The sequence below is a fragment of the Cebus imitator genome, unplaced genomic scaffold (genome assembly GCF_001604975.1).
Source record: "Cebus imitator isolate Cc_AM_T3 unplaced genomic scaffold, Cebus_imitator-1.0 Scaffold540, whole genome shotgun sequence".
NCBI lineage: Eukaryota > Metazoa > Chordata > Mammalia > Primates > Cebidae > Cebus > Cebus imitator.
In genome coordinates this window covers 474,826-495,783 of record NW_016107855.1, presented here as the reverse complement: position 1 = coordinate 495,783, position 20,958 = coordinate 474,826, and the positions used below count along the sequence as shown (strand labels likewise).

General features: G+C 37.0%; 1 protein-coding gene across 5 annotated transcripts in view; it reads left to right on the top strand.

Annotated features, from left to right (window-relative positions):
- The window catches only part of DCTN4 (dynactin subunit 4), a 46,771-nt gene that overhangs the window by 13,697 nt on the left and 12,116 nt on the right, over positions 1 to 20,958 (top strand). For 3 of the 5 annotated variants that reach the window (XM_017515010.2, XM_037733625.1, XM_037733624.1), the window contains 7 exons: positions 3,431 to 3,474; positions 6,778 to 6,885; positions 8,361 to 8,381; positions 8,839 to 8,912; positions 9,213 to 9,325; positions 9,623 to 9,732; positions 18,315 to 18,388. In XM_017515010.2, coding sequence (XP_017370499.1) covers positions 3,431 to 3,474; positions 6,778 to 6,885; positions 8,361 to 8,381; positions 8,839 to 8,912; positions 9,213 to 9,325; positions 9,623 to 9,732; positions 18,315 to 18,388 — 544 coding nt within the window. The remainder of the gene's footprint in view (positions 1 to 3,430; positions 3,475 to 6,777; positions 6,886 to 8,360; positions 8,382 to 8,838; positions 8,913 to 9,212; positions 9,326 to 9,622; positions 9,733 to 18,314; positions 18,389 to 20,958) is intronic. The other 2 variants (XM_017515012.2, XM_037733626.1) reach the window with 1 other exon arrangement.

The following is a 20,958-nucleotide window of genomic DNA, read 5'->3' as shown; positions in this document are numbered from 1 at the left end:
GAGTAGCTGGGATTACAGGCACGCGCCACCATGCCCAGCTAATTTTTTGTATTTTTAGTAGAGACGGGGTTTCACCGTGTTGACCAGGATGGTCTCGATCTCTTGACCTCGTGATCTACCCGCCTCAGCCTCCCAAAGTGCTGGGATTACAGGCTTGAGCCACCGCGCCCGGCCAGTTAAATGTTAAAAGCAACCTCAGAGTGGCATAATGTAGGCCTCAGTGAATTAAAGTATTGTTTTTTCATGTTTGTATTTTGTGTCTTTTTATCAAGTAAAAGAAACAGCCCAGAAATCCAAGTAGATTTCTCAGTTTGTTACTCTGTGAATGTTTATGCTTTTTGGATTATGAGTCATGAAGACTGGAGAATTTATATTTCGTTACTATAAACTTGTGCTGGCTTCTAGAACTCAATCTCCTCTAGGGTATCTTGACAGTGATAATTGAATACCAGGAGCTCTTAAAGAGTACGCATAATTTCATTTCCTCCATGGTGTCATTGGCATCTCAGAAGCCCCAAAGCCACTTAAGTTAGAACTGTTTGTTTATTTATAAGTCCTTGTCTATAATGTAGAGAGAAAAAGTCACAATGACACGATTTTGTATCCCAAATTGCTATTTAGAATAAATTAGCAGTTCAAAAGAAGCAATTAGATAAAATATTCAGATGTTTAAAAATATCACAACTGAAACATTTCTTTCACATAATTATTTTTCATGATTGCCTTAAGTGAGGCAACTTTTAAAATATTAATATTATACTAAAATGTTATTTCTGCCGTTTCTTGCAAGAGGATGCAATGTCACCTTCAGCAAGGTAATTGAGTCCTTTTTGTTTTGAGAAAAGTGATTTTATATGAAATATGTATATTCATGTACTTATCACCCAGTTTAAGAAATGACACATAGCCACAACAGTTTAAGCCCTTTCCCCTACTGTATCTGTCTTCCTGTCTGCCCACTAGAGATAATAATCACAATCCTGAATTCAGTGTTCATTAGCATCCGTGCATGTCTTTATATTTCTTCACATATGTATGTAGCTTCAAATAATATTTTTCACTGTTAAACAAATGGAAACATGCTGTATGTTCCTGCTACAACTTTACTCTGTCAACATTGATTCCTGTATGACTCACCACAGTTTACCTATTCCACCTTCTCTTAATGAACATTTATGTTGTTTTCATTTTCTTTGCTTTTGAAAAAACAGAGCTGCTGGAGTCAATCTTGTATGTGTTTCCCAAAGCACAAGGTTAAGGACTTTCTGTATAACTAAAAGTAAAATTGCCAGTCATAAGTTGTGTACATCCTTAGCACTCCAAAATGGTTTAGCAGTCTTTGCTTCCAGTAGTAACATATGCATAAACTACCTGTTGCTCCAGTTCCTTGTCAGCTCTTACTCTTTTTGGACTCTAAATTAGTTTTTCCAGACGATGGTTGTGAAATGGTGTCTCATTATACTTTATTTTTTCCCTTTATTTGGTTAGCTTTATCAAGATATAATTTATATATAATAAAGTTCACTAATTTTAATGTAGGATTCTGTGATGTTTGGTAAATGTATAATCACATAGCCACCACCATAATCATGATATACAACATTTCTATCTCCCTAGAGTTTCGTCATGCCCCTTTGCAGTCAGTTTCTTCTCCCCGCCCCCGGCCCCTCACTAGACTGATATGCTTTCTATCACTAGAATTTTGCCTTTTCTAGAAGTATATGTAATTGGAGTCTTATATTACATAGTCTTTTGTGTCTGTCTTCTTTTATTTAACATAATGCTGTTGAGGTTCATCCGTGTTTCTTCTTTATACTTTCCTTATTGTTGAGTAGTATTCTGTTGTGTGGACATACTTCATTTTATTTATTCATTCTCCACTTGATAGACATTTGGATTGTTTCCGGGTTTTGGCTTATATGAATAAAGGTGCTGTGAACATTTGCCTATAAGTCTTTGTGTGAATATATGTTTTCGTTTTTCTTGAGTAAGTACCAAGGAGTGAAATTATTAGGTCATAGGATAAGTGTATGTTTAATTTGGCTAGAAGCTGCCAAACTTTTTTTTTTTTTTTAATGTATTTGTTTTTAAAGTAGAGATGGGGTTTCTTCACATTACCGAGGCTGGTCTTCAACTCCTGAACTCTAGTAATTCTACCTCAGCCTCCCAAAGCGCTGGCATTAAAGGCATGAGCGGCTGCACCCGGCCAGTGCCAAACTGTTTTCCAAAGTGACAGAACAATTTTGGATCCTCACTAGCAAATTAGGAGAGTTCTAATCCCTTGACAACCCTTGATATTGTCAGTCTTCCTCATTTTAGCCATTCTAACACACGTACAACAGTGCAGTTTTAATTTGCATTTTCTCAGTATGTTTATTTACCATCCATATATCTTTGGTGAAATGTCTGTACAAATCTTTTCCCTACTTTTTAACTGAGTTTTTGTTGTTGTTGTTGGTTTGTTTTAATTTGCTTTTTTAAACTTAGTTGTAAGAGTTCTGTATTCTGTGTAGAAGTCCTTTGTTGAATATATGTTTTGCAAATATTTACTCCCGGTCTGTGGCTTGCCTTTTCCTTTTCTTAGCAGTGTCTATTAAAGAATTCAAGTTTATAATTTCAATGAAGTCTAATTTAACATTTTTAAAAATTTTATAGTTTGTGCTTTTTGTGTCCTATTAAAGAAACTTTAGCCTAACCCAGTGTAACTAAGATACACCCATGTTTTCTTTTAGAAACGCTGTAGTTTTAGCACTTACATTTAAGTCTTGCTCATCTCAAGATAAATTTTATAAATGTTGTGAAGTAAGGATCCTTTCGTTTTTTGTTTTCTGTGGGGTTTTTTTTTTTGGAGGTGGGTATGTGGATATTTCATTGTTGCAGCACCATTTGTTAAAAGTATTCATTATAGTTTTACTTTCAGTACTTTCAATTTTCTTTAATAAACTTTTCCTTTGTGATTTATGCTGTGTGTTTCTTACATAAGAAATTCTTCTCTAAGCCAAGGTCATAGAACATAGAAAATGCACAGTATTACAGATAAGAGCAAAGTCTCTGGAGTCAGACTGAGTTTGAATCCTGGCTTTACCACTTACTGTCCATGTGACTTTGAGCAAGTTATTTAACATGTCTGAGCCTCAGTTTCCTCATATATGAAATGAGACTAATAGCAGTCCTTATCTCAGTGAGTTGTTATTAGAAAAAGAAAATGTAATACATTTCAAGTGCCTGGCACAGAGGCTGTGCATTAGTGGTGCTGGTGGTGGTGATCATTACCACCATTATTCTATGTTTTTTTGAAATTTTGTTCTGACCATTCTGGTCTGTATAACTTACGTTTTAAGTTTCATTTTATGGCCTATAGAAGACTTGTTTTATAAAAATAAAATTTTCAAATTGTGAAAGTCTTATTTAATATCCTTTTATTTTGTAGCTAGTGGCGGTTGGCAGGAACCTGAAAATCCTCACACCCAACGGGTAAGTAAAGGGTCATCAGAGAGAGAGGATGAAATCAGAAAAAACTGAGTAAAAGACTGAAGATGTTACATTTTATCAGTGGGTATGACCTGTGTGTAGAAGTCCATGATATGTATTTTTGCATGTGTTGCACATAGAAAGTGCTCCTTATTGTAAGCCGTAGAAATACTATGTCACTTTTTTCCGGGCGACTTAAGGTAATGGAGAATCCTAGGTGTAGCTTTAGTTCTGTATTTGATTTGTACCTCAGGAAAAGGAACCAAGTTTTTGTTTTTTCTTCACACACCCACCAGTAAGTTAAGGTTCCATTTGTTCTCAGATACTCTTAGAAATGTCATAAACGGCCAAGTGTGGCGGCTCATGCCTGTAATCCCAGTACTTTGGGAGGCTTTCCTTTGTCTTGACTTTAGATAACCTGATGACTGTACACCTAGGTGATGATCTTTTTACAGTGAATTTCCCAGGTCTTCTTTGAGCTGCTTGTAATTGGATGTCTAGATCTCTAGCCAGGCCAGGGGAGTTTTCTCTGATCCTTTCCTCAAGTAAGCTTTCCAAACCTTTAGATTTCTCTTCTTCCTCAGGAACACCAATTATTCTTAGTTTTGGTCACTTAATATAATCGCAGACTTCTTGGAGGCTTTATTTTTTATATTATTCTTTTTTTTTTGCCTTTGTCAGATTGGGTTAATTCAAAAGCCTTGTTTAAATGTGTCTTTCATTCCAAGATTGTGATTATTATTTATGCTTCTGTTTCTCTGGAGATTTTTTTTTGTCCATAACCTGTATTTTTTTTTAATTTCCTTAAGTTGGTTTTCACCTTTCTCTGATGCCCTTTTGAGTAGCTTAATAATTGACCTTCTGAATTCTTTTTCTTCTAAATATTTTTCCTTCTAAACAATTCAGAGATTTCTTCAGGCCGGGCGTGGTGGCTCACGCCTGTAATCCAAGCACTTTGGAGGCCAAGGCGGGCGGATCACCTTATGTTGGGAGTTCAAGACCAGCCTGACCAACATAGTGAAACCCCGTCTTTAATAAATAAATAAAATAAATAAATAAATAAGAGATTTCTTCTTGGTTTGGATCCATTGCTGGTGAGCTAGCGTGATCTTTTAAGAACGCTGTTTTGTCATATTACCAGAATTGCTTTTTCTGGTTCCTTCTCATTTGGGTAGACTATGTCAGGAAAGATCTGGGACTTGAGGGCTACTGTTCAGATTCTCTTGTCCCACGGCATGGTTCCTCGAAGGTGCTCTTTCCCTTCCCCTAGGGATGCACCTTCCTGAGAACTGGACTGCAGTTATTGTTATTGCTGCTCTGGGTCTAGCTACCCAGCACAGCTACCGGTCTCTGAGCTGGTACTGGGGAGTGTCTGCAAAGAGTCCTGTGATGCAGTCTGTCTTCCGGTCTCTCAGTTGTGGATACCAGCACCTGCCCTGGTGGAGGCAGCAGGGGAGTGAGGTGGACTCTGTGAGGGTCCTTGGTTGTAGTTTAGTGTGCTAGTTTTCTTGAATGCTGGTTGTGCTAGCAGTGACTTTTCACGTGGACAGACTCAGGACCTCTGTTTCGCCAGGATGTTACAGGGTGGTGGAATTAGCTGTTGTTTTCTCCTTTTGGGGGGCAGGGTTCTTTTATGAGTTGCTGTAATGGCTTGAGTTTGTTGGCCTCCAGCCAGGATGTGGTGCTTTCAAGAAAGCAGCAGCTGCAGCAGTGTGGTGAGGAAACAAGCTTGCCCTAAAATTGCCTGGATAAATATTTGAGTTTCTGAGGTGATCAGTGGGGCCATAGACACCCCAAGAGTTTAGTCTTTTGTCTTGGGCTACTAGGGCAGGTAGTGAAAGGTGGGGGTGTGTCTAAGCTCAGACTCTCCTTGGGCAGGGCTTGCTGTGGCCACCAACTGTGGCGGTTGTATGATTCTCAGGCCAATGGATTATGGCTGCCTCTGCTGTGTCATACAGGTGGCCAGGAAGTAGGGGAAATCCAGCAGTGACAGGCCTCACCCAGGTCTCAAGCAGCCAGCAAGGCCAGTCTCACTCCCACCGTGCCCCATCTTGCCTCAGGCTATAAGCCTACCTGCTGAGAAAGCAAGCCAGCCTTTTGGGCTCCACCCCTTCCCTACTGCTTATATGCTCATATCTGTACTTCCCCTTCACACTGTCCCCATCTCAATTCTGCCCGGGAAAATTTGCTCTCGGTCAAAATTATTATAAAATTCACCTGGAAGTTCCATCTCCCTGTGGTCCTTCCTCAGTTCTACTGGCAGCACTCCCCAAGGACCCCTGTAAGGTTAAAGTCAGAAATGGCTTCCCTGGGAACCAGGAGTGCCTGCAGGGCTCTTCTCTCTGTTGTTTCTTCTACATTTATGTTTCACTCGGCTCTCTAAATTTGTTTCAGCACTAGATAAGGTTAAACTTTTCTCCCATGATCTGGATTTTTAGGTTCTCCAGTGAGGATGTGTGTTTAGAGTTAGGCTTTCCCCCTCTCACACTTGGGGCACTCACCATTTTTCCACAGTCTCACAGATTTTGCAGTGGCAGGCCACTTCTTTCAAAGGGTCTGTGAACTTTTTCAGTTTTCCTAGCATGTTCCTGCAGTAGTTCTTGGAGTAACAGTTTATAGTGTGAGTCTCCGCATGTTGTTCTGTTTGAGGGGAAGCTGTAAGTTAGTCCAACTTCCTATCTGCCATTTTTTTCACCACCTCATCCTCTTGAGTAGCTGGGACTATAGGTGTACGCCACCATGCCCAGCTAACTTTTGCATTTTTTATAGAGACAAGGGCTCACTCTGTTGCCCAGGCTGGTTTTGAACTCCAGGCCCCAAGCAGCCCACTCACCTTGGCCTCCCAAAGTGCTAGAATTAGAGGCGTGAGCCACTGTGCCCAGCCTTGTTTGAACTTTTTATGATTAATGTATATTGCTTTCATAATTGACATGTATTTTAAAAATTAAAAAGTGTGATGGAGTTGGGGAATAAAATACAGTATAAAATGTCATGTTCTTAGAAATGGTCCTGTGGCCATGAAGAAAAAAAAATAAGAGCAGTTGTGAGGGAAATAAGTAATGAAGTAAGAGAGCAAGACATTTCCAAGCCTTTTCATTGCCCATTTCTTCCTGTCCTTGAGCTTCAGTTTTCCACTTCGGTTTGGAAAATAGATCACATAGCAAAGAAAATTCTCTGAAGAAAAATGGCAAACTTGCCCATCTTCATTTGTCTTCTCTGTTCATTATGTGTCTAGTCAGGGTAGTGATTAATTTGGTATGTTTTCTGTTAGCGTTTTTGTGTACTGAGTCTGTGATTTTTTTACAGATGAACAAATTGATTGAATATTACCAGCAGCTTGCTCAGAAAGAGAAGGTTGAGCGAGATCGCAAGAAACTGGCACGGCGTAGAAACTATATGCCTCTGGCTTTTTCGGTGAGAATTTGGCACTAAAAGGATTTGCAAGACCTGTAGGGCCTAAGAACAGTGATCATTTTAGAAAGTGGCCATTGTCCTAGATTTCTGAATGGTGAATAGCAGAGAGAGGGATTCTTCAAATTACAGATATTTAAGTCCAATAGTTATGCTTTTGCCATACCATTGGTTCATTTGAGTTGTTTGTGTTTTAAGGACATTTGTGTTTCTGTCTCCATCACTCCCTTTTATCTTCTGATCATTTCCCCAGAAAAGCTGTTAATTTCGTAGGCACTCCAGAACTCTACGTACAGCTTTTGTATATTATAGAAAGCCTGAGGAGGGATGTGAGCAAATGGTAGATTTTAGTCATGTTACCCATGTCACCCACCTTTGACATCCTGGCAGTAGTGGTTTCTCAGCTTTAGTTATAGTTTTTTTTTTTTAACATCCTTCACTGTTTCTCCAAGATGAAAAACACTGACTTTTTACATAGTGCATTTGTGTGGTTAAATAGTAATATATGCAAGTAGAATTTGTGATAAGAATTATTTATGAGAGTCGTTCTCTACCAGTTTATGTACTGCTAGTAAGAAACAAGAAATTAGGATTTGGAATTTTTGTTATTTCCCCCCAAGTTTTATTTGCTCTCATAGTACCGTTTGTTTTCTGTGTGCTTGCTTGGGGCCCAGCAGATTGACATTCAATAAATAACTTTTATTGAATGACAATGATGTGTCAAGCTCTGTGCTAAACACTTTACACTTATTACTTTATTTATTCCTCACAAAATCTTGTGAGGTATCATATCCCCATTTTACACTAGAGGAAATGAGACTTAGTTAAGCAACTTGTCATACTACAGTCACATGAAAATTAGTTAAGTCGTTGAAACCCTAAGGGTTGGTAAAGTCTATATAAAAATATCTAGATTAAGCTGGGCATGGTGGCTCACACCTGTAATCCCAGCACTCTGGGAGGCTGAAGCAGAAGGATCACTTGAGGTCAGCAGTTCAAGACCAATCTGGCCAATGTGGTGAAACCCTGTCTCTACTAAAAATACAAAAAAAAATTTGCTGGGCATGGTGGCACATGCCTGTAATCCCAGTTACTTGGGAGGCTGAGGCATGAGAATCACTATGCTCAGGAGGTGGAGGCTGCAGTGAGCTGAGATCACACCACTGCACTCGAGCCTGGGTGACAGAGCAAAACTCTGTCTTAAAAAAAAAAAAAAAAAAAAAAAAACTAGATTAGAATTCAAAAACGTTAACCTTTGCAAAGCACCTACATTTGCAAAAGAAGTGAGTTTTTCTGAATAGTCCAGTGGTACAGTCAGCATATGCAATAATATATGTTATATTTAGGTGTGGAATTTGAATTAAATGCATTATTCTTCCAATTTTCCCATATAACCTGCCTGCTATATGCATTTGCTTCTATCTTATGCTGCATTTTTTGTCTCTGTTGCAACCTGCTGCTATTTTGGGGCTCTACAGCAACACACTATTCATGTAGTGGTAAGTTCTCCTTTATGATTCTTGCCGACCCTGAAGAAGTTAGCAGGTGACCGCCGGTGTTCCAGGAAGACATCCATTGTGTATCTTAGACACTCCACATAGTTCTTGCCTGAGCCATAGCTTAGATATTTTTAGATTAATACCAGAAGTTCACATTTGGTTCGTTTTTACTGTATTAATGTAGTTTTAATCTCTCTGTTTAGTGCTGTTATTATTAATAATAGAATAATGATGTGGGGCTACAAATTGCTTTCTTTAAAAGAAGCCTTTAAATTAACTTTTTTTTTTTTTTTTTTTTTTTTTTTTTTTTTTTTTTTTTTTTTTTTTTTTTTTTTTTTTTTTTTTTTTTTTTTTATTTCCCTGAGCTTCTCATGCTGTCCTACCCAAAATTTTTTCTTTTGATAAATAGAATATGTAAATATGGACTTTCTAATAGGAATTTCTGAACTTTGTTTAGGACAAATATGGTCTTGGAACCAGGCTTCAGCGACCACGAGCTGGTGCATCCATCAGTACCCTTGCAGGACTTTCGTAAGTTTAGACATTAAATAACTTTGAGGAGAACAGCAGGTATCAAAATGAATGTCAAAGGAATGAGATTAAAACACACACACACAAACACACACACACACACACACACACACACACACACACACACACACACACAGAGTTGGCAATGGAAAAGAAGATTCTTATACTTAGAAAAGACCTACACTGAACAGATAGTCTATGACAGAGGAATACTTCAATTATTGATATCATAACTGAGGATAATCAGATGGATCCTTGAGAAATTACTGCTTTTTTTTTTTTTTTTTTTAAATCTTTTAGCCTTAAAGAAGGAGAGGATCAGAAAGAGATAAAGATTGAGCCAGCTCAGGCTGTAGATGAAGTGGAACCTCTACCTGAAGACTATTATACAAGACCAGTAAATTTAACAGAGGGTAATTTTCTACATTATTCTACTTTGTTTCTAGTCTGCGGCTAATTCTTTTTCTGTTATTTATATACCTTGTGATTTGAGATTTTTAATGGAATAGTTGTTAGTAGTAAAATGATATGTAGAAAATCAAACAGCTATAATAGATGTCATTGTTTGAAATCTAAAATGTCAGATTTCTTTTCATTTTTATGAACAACGCTCTTCATAAAGGCTGTATTGCTTCATGTAATTACTGCTACATAAAAGTCCAATATTAAAGTCACTGTAAACTAAACCTAGTTTCTGCCTTTCTTTCTAGTAACCACCCTTCAGCAGCGTCTGTTACAGCCTGACTTCCAGCCAGTCTGTGCTTCACAGCTGTATCCTCGCCACAAACATCTTCTGATCAAACGGTCCCTGCGCTGCCGTGTAAGTATTCCATTCTGTAGAACTGCCATTTGTATAAGAAGAAAGCAAAATTAATGTGGCTGGTGTCTGACCATGGCAAAACCTTTGGAATGTAGTAACTACAGAAAATACTCGTAGAGAGCATACCAGTTGCCAGGCACTATTTTAAATACCTTTAATATAAACAACTCTTACAACTCTGTGAGGTAGGTACTTCTGTGGAACCTGTTTTACAGATGTAGAAAATGAAGTATCTGAAGGTTAGGTACATAGGGTTAATCCCTAAAAGAATACTGAAAGACCTAAAATGCAATAAAATGCAAAAAAAAAAAAAAAATTGAAAACAAAACCAAATGAATTCTAAATTGACTTCCAATAATTTAATTTTAATTATGTTTTCAATTGTATTATCAATGCATATAAATTTACACGTTCTAAAAATCTGATATAACATGTCATATGTTTTTGTTAAGATATAAAATTATAAAATTGTTAAGAATAAAATTTAAAAAAAAAGAATACTGAAAGAGTGTATAACTTTTAGGCTAGTGTTCAGGCTCATGGAGGACCAATAAAAAATAATCAATTTAAAAGAAAGCAAGAAAAAAGAAAAATCAGTAAAATCCAGATTCTGGTAATGTACAGAACACGTGACAGCGTTTCTTCAGTAAATAAATTGTATAAACAAAATGGAAAAAAAAGCTTTTAGATCAGTACTATCCAACGGAACTTTCTATGGTGATCGAAGTGTTCTGTGTCTGTACAGTTCTGTATGTTAGCCACTAGGCACATGTAGTGGCCATTGAGCACATGACATGTGATGGTGCAGCTGAGGTAGTGAGTCTATCTTTAATTTCATTTAAATAGCCACATGTTGCTAGTGGCTAAGGTTACTTAATCATTCTCTAGATTAGAAGATACTTAAAAGTTTACCAACCAAACACAATGTATAGATATTGTGTAGATTCTGAGTTCAAACAAAACAGAAAGAAAGGGCCCAGGGGAGGAGGGAAGAAGGGAAAGAGGAAAGAAGGAAAGAAAAATTTGTGAAATCTTTGGGAAAATTTGAACACTGGTAGGCTTTTGATGCTATTAAAGAACTATGCAGCAGGGCACAGTGATATGCACTTGTAGTCTCAGCTACCCTGGAGGCTGAGGCAGGAGAATCCTTGAGCCAGAGGAGTTTGAGACTGTAGTGTTTGATGATCGTGCCTGTGTATAGCCACTGTACTTTAGTCTAGGCAACATAGTAAAAACCTGTCTCACGGGGGGAAAAAAAAAAAAAAAAGATGTATTTTTCCGTTTTTTAGGAATATGATAGTACTGGGTTTTGGTTTTTTTTTTTTAATGTGTTTATCTTTTGGATATACACACAGAAATATTTATGAAGGAAATGACATGATGTTTGTTGCAAAATAATCAGGAATGAGGAGTAGTTAAAAGTATAAATGAAAGACGGCACGGTGGCTCACACCTGTAATCCCAGCACTTTGGGAGGCTGAGGCAGGTGGAACATGAGGTCAGTAGTTCGAGGCCACCCTGGCCAATATGGTGAAACCCCATCTCTACTAAAAATACAAAAAATTAGCAGGGCGTGGTGGCGCACACCTGTAGTCCCAGCCACTTGGGAGGCTGAGGCAGAAGAATCGCTTGAACCCGGGAGGTGGAGGTTGCAGTGAGCCAAGATCACGCCACCGCACTCCACCCTAGGCAACAGAGCGAGACTGTCTCAAAAAAACAAAGAAGAGCATAAATGAAACAAGATTTGCCATTGTTGCTAATTTTTTTTTTAATAGAGATGGAGTTTCACCATGTTGGCCAGGCTGGTTTCAAACTCCTTACCTCAGGCGATCTGTCCACCTCAGCCTCCCAAAGTGCTGGGATTACAGGCCTACCATGCCCAGCCCCCTGTTGCTAATTTTTAATAACAAGTCGCTGATTCTTTTTGTTTGTTTAACCTGGGAGCATAGATTCAAGTCCTGCATTCCTAAGTTGATAATTGTTGAAGTTGGGTGATGAGTGCCTGGAGATTTATAACATCATTCTATATTTTTGTACATGTTAGAAAATTTTAATAATGAAAAACCTTTATAAAAAGAAAGAAAAAGAAGGGACAAAGGAACATAGAACTGGTGGTTCATATAGAAAGCCTGGGCTTGTGCCTATAATTGCAACACTTTAAGAGGCCAAGGCAGGATGATCACTGGAGCCCACGAGCTTAAGATCAGACTAGGCAACATAGTGAGACCCTGTCTCTACCAAAAAAAAGGCCAGTGTTGTGGTACACACCTGTAGTCCCAGCAACTCAGGAGACTGAGGCAGGAGAATCACTTGACCCCAGGAGATTAAGGCTGCTGTAAGCCATAATCACACTACTGCACTCCAGCCTGGGTGACAAAGCCAGAAGACCCTGTTTTCTTAAAAAAAAAAAAAAATGTGTGTAGTAAGATAGTAGATTAAAATATAGATGTATCAGTATTTACATTAAATACCAGTGAACTAAATGCTTCTATTAAAAGACAAACACTGTCAGTCTAAATAATAAAGCAGATTACAGTGAGCCATCTATATGCTTATTATAAGAGGCACAAACGTGAGAATTCAGAAAGGTTGAAAGTAGAGAGAGATGGGAAAGATATTGCACAAACACTAATTTTTTTAAAAGAGGGATAATTTGTTTAAAAAAAAGATTCAGTTTACAAAGAGGATACAACTGTCTAAAGTCATATGCACCAAATAATAAGACTCCAGATATGCTAACATTTGAGAAAATGACGTTAAGTGGACAAATCATTCTGGGAAATTTTAACATACTTCTCTCAGTAACTGAGAGAACAAATAGTTGAAAATCAGTTAGAATATAGAACAGTTGGACAATTTAATGAGCAAACTTGACCAAATGGACATTTATAGACCCTGTACCCATTATCTGCAGAATATATGCATTCTTTTCAACTATACATAGAACGCTTATAAAGGTTGACTATGTACTAGGTTATTATAAAGTAAGTCTGAACATTTTTCAGAAGATGAAAATTTTTTTGTCAGTTAAAAGGAAGTTTTTATTAACAAGAAAAGGTTTCCTTAATTCAAATTAATACTTTAATAATAATAAATAGGTTAAGATGCTCAATAGCACAAAGGTTCCTCTTTAGAATACCTTATTTCCATTTAGTCCTCTTAAATACATTTGCTTGTTGTGTGTTTATATTATAACAAGTAAAAGTTATGAATTACCAGTTGTTTTGGTATTTAACTGTACTGGAAAATGAAAATTTATAGAATTTTATCATTAGATCAGAGTTTTAAAAATCAAAGGAAAAGGATTTGTTTAAAATCTTTTAATATTAGGACATTATACCTTTTTTTTAGAACAAATATAATTTACAGAAATTTTACAAGACAATTTTTTTTTTTTTTTTTGAGACGGAGTTTCGCTCTTGTTACCCAGGCTGGAGTGCAATGGCGCAATCTCGGCTCACCGCAACCTCCGCCTCCTGGGTTCAGGCAATTCTCCTGCCTCAGCCTCCTGAGCAGCTGGGACTACAGGCACGCGCCACCATGCCCAGCTAATTTTTTGTATTTTTAGTAGACACAGGGTTTCACCATGTTGACCAGGATGGTCTTGATCTCTTGACTTCGTGATCCACCCGCCTCGGCCTCCCAAAGTGCTGGGATTACAGGCTTGAGCCACCGCGCCCGACCTTACAAGACAATTTTTTAATCAAATATTAATATTTAACAATGCTTTATTTAGCTGAAACGTTATTTCAGTTGGAAAAACTATATCAGTAAAAAAAAAAAAAAAAATCAGAAACCTTATTGGATTTAATCTGCTTTAGAAGTGTCCTAAGAAAAGCCTTATTTTAAATATTTTAAGTAGAAAAATGGTAATTTAAAAATAGTTATACTATTTCAGTGGTTTACGTACATATATCAAGTAGTCTCTTTCATAGGAAACATGACTAGAAGCTTATCACTTTAAGCACTGTAAAATTAAAGGCAAGAGCTAATCACCTTTTAGCAAAAATAGTCTATGCAACAGTTGCAAATATCAAAGCTATTATTTAGCAGTTGATAATTGTCTGGTATAAAAATATAAACAAAGTACATCTACTGGATTGTTTTCAGCTTGCAGCTGCCCTCGAATATCCCAAATAAGGATTTCCTGTAAATAAAAGCTGCAGTACAATTCACTTAGTGATTAGTTAGGCCAGTCCTCCCCGACCATTGTCCTTGTTCTTCTGCACCGCCCCCAACCCCTGCAGTGGCACCATATTATTAAAAACATTAAGTACCTGGGTTTATGCTTCAGATCAAGACATCATTTGCATGATTTCAAATGATGTACAACTCTTCATGTAAAAAAGGATGTTTTGCGGTCACAATTACTTCAAAAAATAATTGTTTTCAAATAACCTGACATATCATACCTTAGCAATTACAAAATCATGATTTGGACACATGGCAGTTTGTAAGGTAGACAAATGTGAATTGCTAAAAGATCTGAACAGCTGTTTTTCTGCTTATGTTTAGAGTGCTGCAAAACTTGCATAATGACTTTATTTTTTCAATTAACATAACCAGCCCACAGTACAGCCTATTAAATCACAAAGTACAAATCCAAGGAAGGTAATACCTTTGCTAAGTTGCAGAATTTTGGCAAATCAATACAGTTCTCTTTAATAATGATGAAACCATATTTTTGTGGGAGTCGTATATTACTTTAGTGATAATTTTCACTCCAAAAATATTTAAGTGCCAAATCATATTATTAAAAACATTATAATGGTTTTTAATGGTGGTTTATAACAGAGCAAGTTATTTTACACAAATTAATGTATTTTAAACTACACAATATCTCTTTTTAAGTGAGCTGCTTTGTGCAAGCTGTTAGAGTATCCAGCAGCAGAGCAATGCATGTCTGGAGGAGGTGGCTCTGCTCAGTTGTGGAGTTGGTCCAAAGCTAGGGAGAGTTGCAGTGTGTTGAAAAGCTTTGAAATTCTATTTTAAGGAGATTGATTGTCAATGCCAGTTTCCAAGGACTTCTTTAAAAATTGTCGAATTTTCACACAAATACTGGAACCCTCAAAATTAGACAATTATTTCAAACAACATGAATTTCAGATGATCCCTTATATTTAGAAGCCCTGTATCTCGTTGTTTTGATCAAAAGTCATGTAGCCTTGCACCAACTTATTTTTTTTTTAAATTCTACTTAAAATACAGGTTTTTTGGGAGGCTGGGGCAGGAGAATCGCTTGAACCTGGGAGGCGGAGGTTGCGGTGAGCTGAGATCGCTCCATTGCACTCCAGCCTGGGCAACAAGAGCGGAACTCCATCTCAAAAAAATAAATAAGAAAAATATACGTTTGTTTTAAAAAACAAAGTAAATACATGTCTGCTTGGAGAGACCTGGGGCACCCACCCAACATTGTCTACCAACTTTCATAATCGTTTCTTTGTACATGCTGCTGCTGCCATTGGAGTCCCTATGCCTTCTCTTGCTGAGGTTGTCAGTTGGAAGATGAAATTATAAAAGTATATTATTCTATCACAATGCAGTTAAGTTAGAAATCAGTAATTTCTTTATAGCAAAACTTACAGGATACAACTAAGGCCATGCTTAGCTATACAGTATCAGTATATATATTAGAGAAGAAGAAATATTAAAAGATTAGTGATGTCAGCATCCATTTCAGGAAGTTAGAAAAAGAATAGCAAAGTACAAAGACAATAGGAGGGCAAGTATTAATAAATTAAGAAACCAGTATAGAATACAAAAGAGCAATAAAATCAGAAGTTGATTTCTTAAAAAAGTTTAGTAATAGAAATAGTTATATAAATTAAATTGATATAAATTTATGTAAATATGGTTAGTTATATAATACACCATTAATATAGCAATATCTACCGAAAGTAAAGTTACCTTTTGTCTCATGAACTTTTAGGAGTCTACCTTACACCTCCACAAATACAAACCAAAATATGCAGAGATATGGTATATCCACACAATGAGTACTATAAATTTATTTAAAAGTATGTGCTAATAAGGGATACATTTTTAAATGCAAAAAGCAAAGTGCATGGTAGGTATGTAACTTTTTGTATAAAGAAGGAGGGAAAATACAAACGCACATATAAAAAAAAAGTGTGTCTATACATGTATGTATATATATGCAGATATAGGCCAATGCATATGAGAAAATTTCTTGTATACTAAGTATAGCATTTTAGATCATTGGGGAAAGAATAGGCTATTAAATTTTGCTAGGTCGAGTGATTATATGGAAAAAAATAAAATTGGGTTGCTCATACCCTACACAGAAGTTAATATCGGGAACATTGGAAATTTGAAGAGCAAAAGTTCTGAAAGGAAATACAGGAAAATACCTTCATGACTTCTGGGTAGGAGAATGTTTCGTAAGTAAGACAAATAAGCACAAACTATGATGTAAAGTTACATATTTTACTTCATTAAAAGTAAAACTTGGCCTGGCACAGTGGCTCACACCTGTAATCCCAGCACTTTGGGAGGCTGAGACAGGCAAATCATGAGGTCAGGAGTTTGAGACCAGCCTGACCAACATGGTGATACCCTATCTCTTCTAAAAATGCTAAAATTAGTTGGACGTGGTGGCAAGCACCTGTAGTCTCAGCTACTCAGGAAGCTGAGGCAGGAGAATCGCTTGAACCTGGGAGGTGGAGGTTGCAGTGAGCTGAGATTGCACCACTGCACTCCAGCCTGGTGACAGAGCAAGACTCCGTCTCAAAAAAAAAAAAAAAAAAGTAAAACTTGTACCCTCATGCCAAAGAAAATCCAGAAAGAAATAAAAAGATAAACCACGACTGAGAAAAGTAGTTTACAAGGTATATTATTAACAATAGATTAATGTCTAGAGTGTGTAAAGAACTTCAGCAAATCAGCAAGGAAATAAAAATAACCAGTAGATCCTAACATGCAAGTTATGGCAGAAGAAATTCCAATAGCCAATAAATATGAAAGAAATTCAAATTTATACACTAATCAGGGAAATGTACATTAAAACTGCAATGAGAAAATGAAAAATTTTTTTAATTTTAACTGCAATAGAATATCATGTCATAATCATCAGATTAGTCAGCTATATTATAGTATCCATTAAAATAGCAAATAAATACACCCTTTGATCTATTTTTAGGAAATTGTCTTACAAATACTTAGACATTTGGGAAATGATTCATATACAAGAACACTCATTGCTGCATTTCTTACCATAGCAAAATGATGGAAACATCCTGAATGTCCATCAATTTCTGTCTTCTATAAGTTATAGAAGTTGTTACAGCGGGGCACAGAGGCTCCTCTATGTGTACTGAAATGGAACTAATGACAAGCTAGATTAAATGAAAAAAGCAAAGGGCAAAAAAATAATATAAAAAATTAAAAAAAAATATGTTTCCTTTTGTGTTATTGTGAAAAAAGCAAGGTGATGTATGCTTGTACTTTTATGTGCATTAGGCTATCTGGGGAGAGGAATGGGACAGACAGATGACAGGTAATCTTTACGCTGGACACCTTTTTTGTACTGTTAAAAAATATTTTGCCGGGCGCGGTGGCTCAAGCCTGTAATCCCAGCACTTTGGGAGGCCGAGGCGGGTGGATCACAAGGTCAAGAGATCGAGACCATCCTGGTCAACATGGTGAAACCCCGTCTCTACTAAAGCTACAAAAAATTAGCTGGGCATGGTGGTGCGTGCCTGTAATCCCAGCTACTCAGGAGGCTGAGGCAGGAGAATTGCCTGAACCCAGGAGGCGGAGGTTGCGGTGAGCCGAGATCGCGCCATTGCACTCCAGCCTGGGTAACAAGAGCAAAACTCGGTCTCAAAAAAATATATATATATATATATATATTTTTTAACCAGGTGTATGTAGTACATGTTTAAGAAAGCAGTAAGTAGTTGTTACTGGCTTGGTGCAGTGGCTCATGCCTGTAATCCCAGCAGTTTGGGAGGCCAAGGCAGGAGGATTGCTTGAGCCCAGAAGTTGGAGGCTGTAGTGAGCTTTGGTTGTGCCACTGCACTCCAGCCTGGGTAACAGAATGATATCCTATCTCAAAAAAAATAATTGTTACTCTGCTTTAAGCATAGGATCTGGAATTATACTACCTGGATTTAAATCCCAGCATCCATGTTTATTGGCACTATGAAGTTGCACAGGTGGCTTACCATTCCTGTATACAATTTTAATCATCTATAAAATGCCAGCCTTAATATAATGCCTGTACCTACCTCATAAAGTTGATGTGATGTTTAAATCCATTTAAACCAGTGAGCAATTGCTCAGCACATACAGTAAGTACTCAGTATGTGTTAGTTATTTTTGTAGTTTTTAAGTAGCACAGAGGTATCATAATATTGGATAGTGTGGTTGTACATATCAGGAAGTACAGACATCTTGTGTAAACTTTGGTTGGTATAAACTATTTCAAAAAAATATGGTCATATAGCAGAATAAAACCAAACAAAATTCTCATAAATGCTTTCCTTCTGAATTTAACAGCTCTATGGATTAGCAAAATGTGTTGTTGTCTTCTGTACATGTTATATTTGTTTTCGTTTTAGAAATGTGAACATAATTTGAGCAAGCCAGAATTTAACCCAACATCAATCAAATTCAAAATCCAACTGGTCGCTGTGTGAGTATTTTGAGATTAGTGTTTTTGGTTATTGTTTTGAGTTATTTTGATTTATTCTTCTTCCCCAGTGTGAAGTATGTTTACTCCTGGCCTAAAAAAATAAAAAAATAAAAAAATCACATCAAAATAATCTTGACATTCTTTTCCTGTTTAGGTTTTGAATTCAGTTACATGCCATGAAGTTTAAGATAACTCTGTAGACATAGGTTCAGATATGTTGGTATCAGGGACACAGTGACCTAGTATGATATGGGGCAACGAGGTATGTTATTTGGTGGAGAGTCTCTAGTCTTTCATTACAAATTATAAAGTATCTGAGTTTGGGAATAATCCTTCAAAAAATTAAAAAGTAATAACGTATAGCTGATTGAAGAGTATCCCTGTAACTGTTCATTTTTTACCTGTGTTATGATAACACTTCATTGACTGGGGTGAAAGTGATTAAGCTATTGTTAACTCTCTGGGATTTGTAAGTAGAAGAGAATTTTGTGTTTAAAAACTACTTATCAGGCTATCTGAATAGCCCTCATTAGAGACAAATACAGCCACTTAAAACTTACCCAGTGTTCATCTAATTAAATGTTAACTTATTGAAGAAAACTTCAAGCCAATATCCGTGATGAACATAGATGCAAAAATCTCCAATAAAATACTGGCAAACCAATTGCAACAGCATATCAAAAAGTTTATCCATCACGATCAAGTAGGCTTCATCCCAGGGATGTAAGGCTAGTTTAACATATGCAAGTCTGTAAACGTAATTCACCACATAAACAGAACCAAAGACAAAAACCACATGATTATCTCAATAGATGCAGAGAAGGCCTTCAACAAAATTCAACAGTCTTTATGCTAAAAACTCTCAATAAACTAGGTATCGATGGAACATATCTCAAAATAATAAAAGCTATTTATGACAAACCCACAGCCAATATCATACTGAATGGGCAAAAACTGGAAGCATTCCCTTTGAAATCTGGCACTAGACAAGGATGCCCTTTCTCACCAGTCCTGTTCAATATAGTACTGGAAGTTCTAGCCAGAGCAATCGGGCAAGAAAAAGAAATAAAGGGTATTCAATTAGGAAAGGAGGAAGTCAAATTGTCTCTATTTGCAGATGACATGATTGTATATTTAGAAGAACCTATCGTCTAAGCCCAAAATCTCCTTAAACTGACAAGCAACTTGAGCAAAGTCTCAGGATACAAAATCAGTGTGCAAAAGTCACAAGAATTCCTATACGCCAATAACAGACTTAGAGAGCCAAATCAAGAACAAACTGCCATTCACAGTTGCTACAAAGAGAATAAAATACCTAGGAATACAACTAAGAAATGATGTAAAGGATCTCTTCGAGGAGAACTACAAACCACTGCTCAACGAAATAAGAGATGACACAAACAGATGGAGAAACATTCCATGCTCATGGTTAGGAAGAACCAATATCATGAAAATGGCCATACTCCCCAAAGTAATTTACAGATTCAGTGCTATCGCCATCAGGCTACCAATGAACTTCTTCACAGAACTGGAAAAAACCACCTTAAACTTCATATGGAACCAAAAGAGAGCCTGCATAGCCAAGTCAGTTCTAAGCAAAAAGAACAAAACTGGAGGCGTCACGCTACCTGACTTCAAACTATACTACAAGGCTACAGTAATCAAAACAGCATGGTACTGGTACCAAATCAGAGATATAGACCAGTGGAACAGAACAGAGTCCTCAAAAGTAATGTCACACATCTACAACCATCTGATCTTTGACAAACCTGACAAAAACAAGCAATGGTGAAAAGATTCCCTGTTTAATAAATGGTGTTGGGAAAACTGGCTAGCCATGTGCCGAAAGCTGAAACTGAACTCCTTCCTTACACCTTACACTAAAATTAACTCCAGATGGATTAAAGACTTAAACATAAGACCTAACACCATAAAAACCTTAGAAGAAAACCAAGGCAAAACCATTCAGGACATAGGCATAGGCAAGGACTTCATGACTAAAACACCAAAAGCATTGGCAACAAAAGCCAAAATAGACAAATGGGATCTAATTCAACTCCAGAGCTTCTGCACAGCAAAAGAAACCATCATTAGCGTGAACTGGCACCCAACAGAACGGGAAAAAATTTTTGCAATCTACCCATCTGACAAAGGACTTATATCCAAAATCTACAATGAACTAAAACATTTACAAGAAAAAAACAAACCCATTCAAAAGTGGGCAAAGGATATGAACAGACACTTTTCTAAAGAAGACGTATATGAGGCCAACAAACATAGGAAAAAATGCCCATCATCACTGGTCATTAGAGAAATGCAAATCAAAACTACATTGAGATACCACCTCACGCCAGTTAGAATGGTGGTCATTAAAAAATCTGGAGACAACATATGCTAGAGAGGATGTGGAGAAATAGGAACACTTTTACACTGTTGGTGGGAGTGTAAATTAGTTCAATCATTGTGAAAGACAGGGTGGCGATTCCTCAAGGACCTAGAAATAGAAATTCCATTTGACCCAGCAATCCCATTACTGGGTATATATCCAAAGGATTGTAAATCGTTCTATT